This window comes from Silurus meridionalis, chromosome 18 (genome assembly GCF_014805685.1).
Source record: "Silurus meridionalis isolate SWU-2019-XX chromosome 18, ASM1480568v1, whole genome shotgun sequence".
Taxonomy (NCBI): Eukaryota; Metazoa; Chordata; class Actinopteri; order Siluriformes; family Siluridae; genus Silurus; species Silurus meridionalis.
Window position 1 is genome coordinate 21656634 of NC_060901.1, and position 11057 is coordinate 21667690.

At 40.6% G+C, this 11057-nt stretch overlaps 1 protein-coding gene across 1 annotated transcript; it reads left to right on the forward strand.

Moving 5' to 3' along the window:
* Positions 1–65: 65 nt before the first annotated feature.
* On the forward strand, positions 66–11057 carry stum (stum, mechanosensory transduction mediator homolog). Its single transcript, XM_046873425.1, has 4 exons — positions 66–339; positions 7127–7306; positions 8911–8919; positions 9930–11057. The coding sequence occupies exons 1-4, from the start codon at positions 171–173 to the stop codon at positions 9962–9964; spliced, it is 393 nt and encodes a 130-aa protein (XP_046729381.1). The 5' UTR covers positions 66–170; the 3' UTR covers positions 9965–11057.

The window sequence follows — 11057 nt, forward strand, 5'->3', positions numbered from 1 at the left end:
AGACCATAGTGAGCTGATTCAATGAGTCGGTTCGTCAAAAAAGACTCGGTTCGTCGTCCTCTTGCGCTTTGCGCTCCTGCAACAGAGAGACATTTACGCAGGAGTTCAGACGCGCTTCATCCCCACCTCTGTACATCTCCTCCATCAATACACGTTTATCTGATCGGAAAATGGACCAAAAAGGGGCAGAGGTGAAGGAGAAAGGAGTTTCTTCTTCTACAAGTGGAGTTGTTGTGCAAGTTCGGGAGAAGAAGGGACCTCTGCGAGCTGCCATCCCCTACATGCCCTTCCCTGTAGCTGTCATCTGTCTGTTCCTCAACACGTTCGTTCCCGGTTTGGGTGAGTTAAAGTTCCTGTATTTTCCATATTGTGGTTTTTTCACTACCAATCCATCCTTGCGTCTTGTACTGAAATCTAGACGTTTAATAACGTTCTAATGGTCCCTAATGGTTTCCATTACATATCAATATAGCCAATCTGTCTTTGCATCTTGCATTGGAATATAAATGTTTAATAACGTTCAAATGGTCCCTAATGGTGTCCAGTAAATGTCATTATAGCCAGTCTGTCTTTGCGGCTTGCATTGGAATATAGATGTTTAATAACGTTCTAATGGTCCCTAATGGCGTCCAGTAGGTGTTTTCATAGCCAATCAATTCTTGCGTCTTATACTGGAATCTGGATATTTAATAACGTTCGAATGGTTCTTAATGGTGTCCAGTACATATCACCACAGGCAATCCATCATCCTTGCAACTTGCCATGGAATCTAAATGTTTAATAACACCATAATGGTCCCTAATGGTATCCAGTAGATGTCCCTATAGCCAATTCATCACTCTTGCTTCTTGTACTGGAATGTAGATGTTTAATAACGTTCTAATGGTCCCTAATGGCGTCCAGTACATGTCATTATAGCCAATCTGTCTTTGCGTCTTGCATTGGAATATAGATGTTTAATAACGTTCTAATGGTCCCTAATGGGGTCCAGCAGACGTTTTCATAGCCAATCAATCCTTGCCTCTTATACGGGAATCTAAATGTTTAATAACACTCTAATGGTCCCTAATGGCGTCCAGTAGATGTTGCTATAGCCAGTCCATCACTCTTGCATCTTGTACTGGAAGTTTAATAACATCCTAATGGTTGTCAAGTAGATGTCTCCACACAAATTCTAATGGTTTTCATTATAAATACCATTACAAACCATTACATAAATTGTTCATGTGCATCAAGTCATGATCGGCATGCCAAAGAAACTACTGGAATCTGACTTCCTAATGGTCTCTATTGGTGTCCATTACACAGCTGCATCTTTTCCAGCCAGATGTGCTGTACCACAAAGTTGGCCTAAGAGACCAAAACCTGTTCCAGCATGACAATGCCCCTGTGCAGGAAGGCAGCACCATGAAGATACACTTGACATGGAAAGAGGTTGGAGTGGAAGATCTCCTGCTATAGAGCTCAAACTAGAACTCCAGTGGAACATCTTCCCAGAAGAAGCACATAGCAATATTATGGTCGAGCCTTTGAATTATGTTGCGATTTAACCCTTTTATTGTAACACAAAGTGTAGAAAATAGGTTTGTTGCCCCGAGGCAACAGCAATAACGGTGTTATGAGCGAATAGATTGACCAGAACAATATCGCAGGGTTAATAAAATGAAGGAAGCCTAACAGCAGCGTAGCGGCTTTAATTCGGTCGTTAATCATAGCAATGCCTCGGTTTAAAAGCCCTATGCTAATGTCTCTGGCTATTTAAGTCATTATTCTGTATCTAAACTGCAGTAAATGCTAAATGGTTTAATGACTCGCTTCCTTCCTCAATCCCCTGGTTGACAAACTCGAACCCGCTGGATTTGTTCGAGTCCGGATGTACGTATGTACCTCCATGTTATCAGTTACGCCTTCAGCCCTGCTGCTGTACAGGGAAAGAAGAAAACACTTAAAAGTATTTTCCTCCCTTCATGTCCTCTGGTTTTGCATATTGATTGCATTTTTAAAGCATTCCACAATAAGAACATTACACCGATTGATGGACCTGGCAGTTCAGAATGATGATCCGGGGATGCATTGTCGTTTTTTTTAAATGCCAAACTTACACAATTTCCATGGAAACCATAATTTAAAATAAATAAATAAATATATAAAAATGTAAATCTGATGAAGAACAAGTGGTCCATAATCTATGATCTGCTCAACCAGCGTAAACAGTGCATGTTCAAGCCATGATTCGTCCTCAGTGAAGTGAAAAATTAATCGCTAGCTATTAAAAGTGTTCGTTTGTGTTTGTGGACACCTGACCATACACGTGTGTTTTTTCGAACACCCCATTCTACATGGCGTCTCTATTTGAAATCATAAAAGCCTCCACTCTCCACTTCTAAGAAGATGTTCCACTAGATTTCGTGGAGATCGTGTACATGAGAAGGAGATATGGGATGGAGTCGAATTCATCCCATAGGTGTTTAATAGGGTTTGAGCTCTACAGGTCTTTCAAGATCTTCTACACATTTTCAACCCATGGAAAAGCAGATCTTCACGGAGCTGTTTATGGGGCATTGTAATTCTGATACAGGTTTGGGTCTCCCAGATGAAGGGAAAATTTCACAATGCATCCAAAGACGTCTTCTGTGGGAACAGTTTGGGGGGGGAACGCGAGTGGAAAAGTCATGTGTCCTAATATATTGTTGCATTTTTAATTATTTGTAGGTGTGTACTGGGCACCATTAGGGACCATTAAGGCATCCAGAAATCCAAAACAATGTATAATGGAATTGAGCTGGGAAACAGGAAATCAGCAACTCTAATTAGATTACATTCATTACATCAACCATGAAGAAAAATACCTCCTCCAAGCTCCTGTCCACCATCCACAGAAATGTTTTGACAGCGAGACCACGTGTTTGGACGACGTGAAGGAAAAAACCCGGAGCAGAAAATCCAAACAGTTCTTATTCAGTTCCTCAAAAGGTCATGCCATGCACTCGGCTCCCTTCAGTCCGTCCCGATCTACTTTTTTTTCCCACTAATCCCATCAGACCTAATGGTTTTTTTATGTCTCAAAACAATTCTACTTCCAAACCGCAAACATTATGAATCCTTCTGGATGACAGACAGAAAAAAAAACGTTTTAAGTATTTAATTCTGAATACCAAAATTTTTTTTTTGAGGAAACGGAGGATAAACCGACACGAGACACGAGATCTTTCCATGCTGCTCCTCCAATGCTGTGTGGATGGAACATAGCGGGGACCTGCTGTACGAGACCCGGCGCTTTTCCTGTTTCCATGACAGCAGATGGTCCCCCAAAACAAGGCTTTTCTGCAACAGTCTGTCAGTCTTCACTAATATTGAAACCATCATTGAAGTTTCATGAATTGACACTGAAGAATGGGTTACATAATGAACTCGTCTTTGGCTGACCATTGGACTTATGTTTACATTTGTATTGGGACAACTAACTTTTCCTGCCATATGAGCTTCTTCTTCCATAACTGTTCCTACAAACCTGGAGGCCACACGATTGTTTAGGATGAACTAGGAAACCCAAAACTCCCAAAAAACATTCAATGAAGATCCACTTTCTTTGGGATGGATGTGTGTAAAAGATCTTGAGTGGCCTAGAAATGGAGCTCTAACACAATTTGAACACCTTTGGGATGAATTGGAACGCCACCTCAGGCCTCCTTACCTCCATCAGCACCTGACAACCATGTGGTTAAATGAAATCTCAATATTCTACAAAATATGGTGGAACCTCTTGGCAGAAGAGTGAACCTTATTATATAAGAGCACATGGGGACTTAATGTGGAATTGGGATGCTTTTCTTATGGTCAGGTGTCCACAAACGTTTTGTCTGTATAGGTACAGTACAGTACAGTGCTGAAAATGCTGAGATGTTCAGTGGGAGTGACGAGGACGGACTGGATTAGAAACGAGTTTATTAGAGGGACGGCGCATGTAGGACGTTTTGGAGGCAAGGTAAGGAAGGTGAGATTGAGATGGTTTGGACATGTGCAGAGGAGGGACATGGGGTATATCAGTAGGAGAATGCTGAGGATGGAGCCACAGGAAGGAGGAAAAGAGGAAGATCAAAGAGGAGGTTTATGGATGTGGTGAGGGGAAGACATGCAGGTAGTTGGTTTGAAAGAGGCAGATGTAGAAATCATTCCTTTGTCTACACTTGGTCTGGATTTGTCCCCCAGCCACAACAGGTCTTCACCTCAAACCATGCCACGTTTGACTCACGGTGATCTCCTGTTGGTCATGATGGTGATGACGATGCCAGTGGGGATGCACATGCTCAGCTGGCAGATTAAAAATCTGGCTCCGAGCTCAATCTGGCAAAGGCTTGAGGCTCTAAACAGCCTGCTGCTTGTAAACGTTTGATTCCTAGTAACCGCCGATAAACACCAGGGTAAGATACTGGAAAGGTGACGTGATGCTTTCATGCCCCTTGTTTGAGCAATGCCGAAATCCAGGCCAAAAGAATGCACCAGATGATTAAGGTGAATCAGTGGAGTTAGAAAAATAATCGGTACTTTGGCTTTGTGGTGTGTCGAATGTAGAAGCTCTGAACGATGCATTAGAACTCAGCAGATATTAAATGAATTAGACAATACAATTAGATTAAATATGGTTTAAATGGCTGTACAATTTCCCTGTTTGTTTGTTTGTCCAGAAGGAATCGATTTAAATCGATTGAAAGTCTCATAATTGCCCCATCTAGCATGAAATTTACAATGCACGAACTAGGAGGACCCAAAACTCGTATCCAGCATGACAATGCCTCTTGTGCACAAAGCCAGCTCCATGAAGATCTGCTTTCCATGGGTTGTATGTGTGCGTGTGGGCTTAAACCCTATTGGGAGGATCACCTGAGGCCTCCTCACCTGACATTAACACTCTTATGGTTATATGAAATCCCACAAATAACTATAAAATCTACTGGAAACATCATGCATGAAAAGTTAGAGCTTAGTATAAGAGCAAATGTAGAAAGCTAATGGGTTCAAAAAGCATGGAGAATCTTCTGGTCAAAACCGTAACAATGGATTTCGCCCGTACATCATATTTATGTCTAGTCATTAACCGTTACACTGTTCAACACAACTGGGGATGCAAAATTCTCAGAACTTTTCAAGACTGCACACATTACATGGAAATGAACTTAAATGAATGGGAATAAACTGGGAATTTTTTAAAATAAAGTTCAGGTTAAACTATAACAGGGAACTTAAATGTAGCTGGTAAAAAATTTTGCAGGATCATTTTGGTTTAAACAACCAGATTTCATGCAATTTCAGTTGAATTTCAGTTTTGTATATGATATGGTTCATATTGGTTTGCAGCTTGCCAAATTTCCAAAATTCCCATGGGATTCTCCAGAAACTTTCTGGAAATTTACTGGAAGTTTTCCGCACCTTTGCAACCCTAAACACAACCAAATGAAATATTTTTTTTTGCAATTACTTTTCATTTTTCAATAAACAGCAACCCGTAAAGCCGCTATTTTTTTATAATAGCCACAAAGGGTCCATACGTTCGAAACCACACTAAGCAATCGCTCCGAACGCCTTGAACTGAACGCCGAAGCTACATAATTAACCTCCCACACAGATGGCACACTCGGAACAAGGCTGAGGGAAAATTACAGTCATCTTCAGCCTAATGTGCACGGACAAGGACCCCCCCACCCTCCCGCAATCACCACCACCACCACCACCAACCAACCCACCCACACCCCCCATCATCCCTCCCTCATCAACGCTATAATTCTCGTCGACGTGTATTTCTTCCTAAACGAGTGCAGGATCTGAGTCAGAACAATCACTGAAGAATAGAAACAAAAACATTGAGTGGGAAAGAATGTTAGAAAGGAAACGGGGACGGAGGAGACTGACAGAACGGGGGGATTCACGTCACTGTCAGTGCTTCAGACAGCCATTAACAGCCATCTTGATAAGCCCACTCGAGTACACAGATGGAAACACAAAACAGATTGCCGATGACAAAACTAATCCGATGGGGCCGTGTTTGCTCACAAAAGGAAAGAAAACGCGACATTAAAGAACGTTTCCTCAACGTTGGTGTACTTTAAAAAAAAGATAGAGAAAATGGTTGTGGTGGCAGAGTAACCGAATCACTCGGGTTAAAGTTGAGATGAGATCGCTAAAAATAGCCTAGCGTTTCTTATTTCCGCTTGGGAACAGACCCATGGTTCACTGGTCATTGTTTTTGTGGGCAAGTTTACATTTTGTCTGTCCCCATTTGAAGAGGAGGAAATATGTTCCTTTGTAAATGTTGAAAATTGATTGATTGGGGGGAAGGGGGGGGTAAAAGGTGTAAAGGTGATCCTCCAATAAAAAAGAATTGTTGGAGATTTAGATCTCATCCTCTACACTGGAATCCCCTTCCCCACCCCCCACTGTTAGTAAGTTAGTATGCAAATTTTTTTTACTTTTATTAAGTAGATTTTTAGACCTGTAACTTTACTTGAACTTAAGGAAATTTTCATTTAAGTAACAGTATTTTTTCCCACCAACTAAATGCAAAAACCCCAGTATTCGTATTAGTATCCAGTATCCGGATATACCCTGGTATAACTGGTATACTGTTTAAGGTTCCTTCTAGCTGGGATACAGAATGAGATCGTCCAGAATCGGTATGAGCTGCAGTGACGGGAAGATCGGATCATTTAACGACTTGGTTCTTTTGAATCTGGTTCATCAAAATAAATTAATCTTTTGAGTCAGTTCATTTCGTTCCTTCAATCACCTTCGTAGCGTCTCTGGGAGCGACTTGGACTGGAAGAGAAATCTACTCGATTCTGTTTCTGCGATGATTAATGTGCTCGTGTGCATTAAGTAGAAAATAAACGAATCACTCTTTGAGATGACTCGTTCTTTTGAGTCACATTAAAGAGTCGTTCAAAATGAACGAATCGTTCCTGAGCGACCTGTCACTAATGAGGACATTGGGAAACTATAAAGTGTGCTCCAACTGAGCTGGTGATAAACACTGTGAACACCAGGACATACTTCCCAGTAAGCCTTAATGAACTCCATTATTAGGTTCCTTCATTTGCACCAATAATGCTTTTTCTCTGTTCTGGTTTTCTAGGTACACTAATCTCTGCCTTTACGGTGCTCTGTGGCGCCAGGACGGATTTGCCGGATCGACACGTATGCTGCGTGTTTTGGCTCAACATCGCCGCTGCCCTCATCCAGATCATCACCGCTGTGGTCATGGTGGGCTGGATCATGAGCATATTCTGGGGCATGGACATGGTTATCCTTGCAAGTGAGCATCGAGCATTATACCTAGTTACTGTATCTCACAGTGAACGCTAATTTCAGTGCTAAATCAAATACATGTTTAGTCCAATGGAACTTGGTAGGCTAAGTAGCGGAATCATGCTAATGTTGGGCTTGGTATGTTCTCACGTCTGCGTGTGAAGAACGTGTGAAGAAAATTCCCAACATGCCTGTTCCACTCTTCCACTGAGAGCTAGCATAGTTAAATAACTTTTCAATTGCGTTCTGAGAGAACCATGAGACTAGCATTGAGCAGCGTCTAATTCATCTACAAAAGTTCATGAGTCAATATGTGCATGTTTGGAAGATCTTAGATGTGAGCTCAGAAGCCTGAAGCATTGAATGAACATCTCGGACGTTTCGGAAGCGTAGGAACCTTTCTAGTACCCATAAATACCTAAGATTACTGGGATGGTAAGATTCGATGATCGGCATAAATGTTAACGATGTGATGCATTTACGGATTTATGGATTACAGGTTGCCATTTGTATCGTTTTTAACAATATTTGAGAGTTGGTTCTCTCACGTGAATATGCCGCATCACAACACTACGGAGACCAATGTGTGTCCTGAGAGTCACATAGAATACAGATTAACCTGGCAGAGGTAGAGCCGTACCCAGAACAGGAAAAGCGTCTTGTTTCATCTCACCTTTTATTTATTTTTTTTACCACATCGCATTATGTCGAATCGATTTGAAATGAATCGTAATGGAGGAATTGTATCGTATTGTATAGCATCGTATCGTAGCTGCTTCATAAGTATCTTTAACTTATCGTATCGCCAGGCCTCGACCAGTTATCTATAAAAAAAAAAAAAAGTTGTGGATCATTTCTCAAGCTTGATGTTCGCATAGTTTCATGCTGTTACTGCTCCCGAAGAGAAATATACAAGAATGGTGTTTACGTACATAATAAAAGGGCTGATCTTATGAACCTCCTGAAGTGATGAAATGAGAATTGAAATGTCCACAGGGAACGCTCTGGTGTTTGTAGTGTGCTGGATGCAGTAATGAAAATTGTTTATAGGCTTTCATTAAACCCCGAGCCATTTTGTCGTTATGAGATGCCAGATCTCATTTATTTTGTTCCTGCTGAAGAAAAATTCTTTAGTTCCTCATATTCACTTTTACATCACGTGATCATTGTCATACCTCCTTTATGTGAAACATAAACATTACGTGACACCTGATCATCAGATTCTTGAACATCCCATCCCATGTTTTGTTCACTCATCATAACCTACATCCTTCTGAGACGTTCCACTAGGTTCTTTGAAGATTTGTGAGATTTCATTCAGCCACAAGGGGGTCAGTAAAGTCAGGTATTGATGGAGGTGAAATGAGGAGGCCTGTGAAGACGTTCTTAGTCATCCCGATTGCTCTATAGCAGGCCACTTTAGATCTTCCACTACAAAGCATTGGAAGTATATCTTCTAGCTTTGTACGCAGAGGTATCGTAATTCAGAAACAGGTTCCAAGTTCTATGGGATTGTGTGCTATCAGTGATGTAGTAACTTTTCTTCATATATTTGTAATTAACAAGGTTTTTTTTGGTTGTTTTTTTCATGCTCACCTGCTTCCACCAAAGTCTCTGAAGGTAAGTTCAACTGGATTGAACGGAATAGATGTATAAAAAACACATTAATTTACAGAACACAAAGGGTTCAGCTGGTGATCTGATAAAATATCTGCTTCTCTGCAGTTCATCTTGGCCAGAAATTCAACCTACTTAAACTGTTAGCAGAGTCTCGCTTGTTCTGTTTATTTCGGACTGCTAGGTGATACGCCTCCCACCTCCCCCTTCCATCTGTCGGCTTTCTCCCAGACCGCCTGAGCAGACTTTTGTCTGCTGAAAGCCGGCTGAGTTCTGTCCATGTCCAGGATATATTTATTAATGGTGTAACGGTGGACAAAATCTACGATTTGTTCACGATGACGGGTTTTTTTTTTATTAGCATAATTTAGCATAATCAAATAAAATTTAAATAACATTTTATTTTATTTGATTACATTGACCCAATAATATTGACTCAATAGAAACATTTTTAAATAGTGTACATTTGCTGGACTCCATTTGCGTAATGTGTGTGTGTGTGTGTGTGTGTGTGTGTGTGTGTGTGTGTGTGTGTTTTACATTTAATATTAAATTCGCTAAGATTTGTCCGACTTAATTGTTCTACTTATTTCAACAGACTTGATCAAAAATGTCTTCATTTCTTTCTATCCTTTGTTCGTTCACTCCCTGGATATGTGGAGTTGTCAGGATTTTCTCCTTATAAGCGCATATCTACAAGCTGGACATAAGAATCCATATTGAACTCCGTACCGTTACACTCCTAATAAAGCTTCATAGCGGCAGACTAGCCTAGCGTAGCGGCTAATCGTTCAAATCTATTCTGACTGCCCCTGGTATAACTCCATGGTATATGCTGTATATCTCAGATGGTTCTTTAATTTGACCTGGAATATGGAATAAGAAGATCTTGAAGAATGTCTGGGTTTTCAGACAGAATGTTACCAATGGTTGTATATACATGTGTATGTATGTATATATACGAGAATGAAACTGATGTATCTGTTGGACGTTTCTCTTTTCCTCCCCATCAGGCTACAAGGAGCAGACAGCCACCCAGCAGCTATGAGCTAATCCTCATTTTCGGGTTTCAAGATTATGCTTCCCCTCCACCGCAATTCTTCTTAGCCAGGAGCATTGAGGTAGCCTCAAAACAGAGAAGGGCTAATGTATATATCCACGTACAGCGTTCTGTGTCTATCTGCAGAATCATGTGATTGTGTTTCTGTACCAAAAACCCCCAGGTGTATAATACATACACTATTTAGACAAAGGTTTGTGGACACCTGACCATCAGACTGACTGAGCATCCAATTCCACATTTGCTTTTATTAGTAAGCTCCACTTTATTAGGAAGATTTTGTGGAGGTTCGTGAGATTTCATTCGAACACACGCGTCTTCATCTGGTACTTATGAAGGTGAAGAAGTGAGGAGGTTGGCATTTTTTTCCAATTCATCCTAAAAGGTGTTCGATAGGGTTCACTATAGCAGAAGATCTTCCAATCCAATTCATGGAAAGCTGATGATGTGCATTGTGGAACAAGGTGCTCGGAGAAGAACCAGACATGGCTGGAAAGGTCCAGTGTCCTAATACTCTTGTCCAAATAGTGTAATCCCATTTTTTTTTTAAACTATACAGTGTTTTTATTCATGAAAATTTATATAATTTATATAATTAGCATGTGAAGTGAAACGCTCTCCAATCCATGACTGTACTTTTGTTTAATTGGTTGCATTTCTTCCTGGCTGGATAAATGCGGGTGATGCTGCACGATGCCGGTGATGGACGAAGTACGCAAACCGTGTAAATGTTGAGTAAAAATACAAAACGTATTTGCCTTCAAATGGACCGACGTATCCAAAGTATTGAAATGTATTATAACTATAATGTTAATCAACTCCGTTGGTGTGAAAAGACTCATTAGCATACCAATCTATTAATAGAATGAGATCAATGAGTCAAACACTAATCGATATCTATTTAAAGGATCGTGAGCCCAAAATCTTCTGGGGATCTTGAAGGTTGGTGATTCGAAGTACGAATGTCACTTGGAAATTTTGATTCAATACTATAGGTGTATCAGTATCTACTGTATATGATGTGTGTAACTGTGTGTGGGGTTTTTTGACAGTTTATGTAAAATAAAATCACTGAACTATA

Bases quoted from the DNA above. Each gene is read 5' to 3' on its own strand.
- stum (XM_046873425.1), top strand. From the start codon at position 171: ATGGACCAAAAAGGGGCAGAGGTGAAGGAGAAAGGAGTTTCTTCTTCT. The intron at 340-7,126 runs GTGAGTTAAAGT...CTGGTTTTCTAG, and splicing joins CACGTTCGTTCCCGGTTTGG to GTACACTAATCTCTGCCTTT.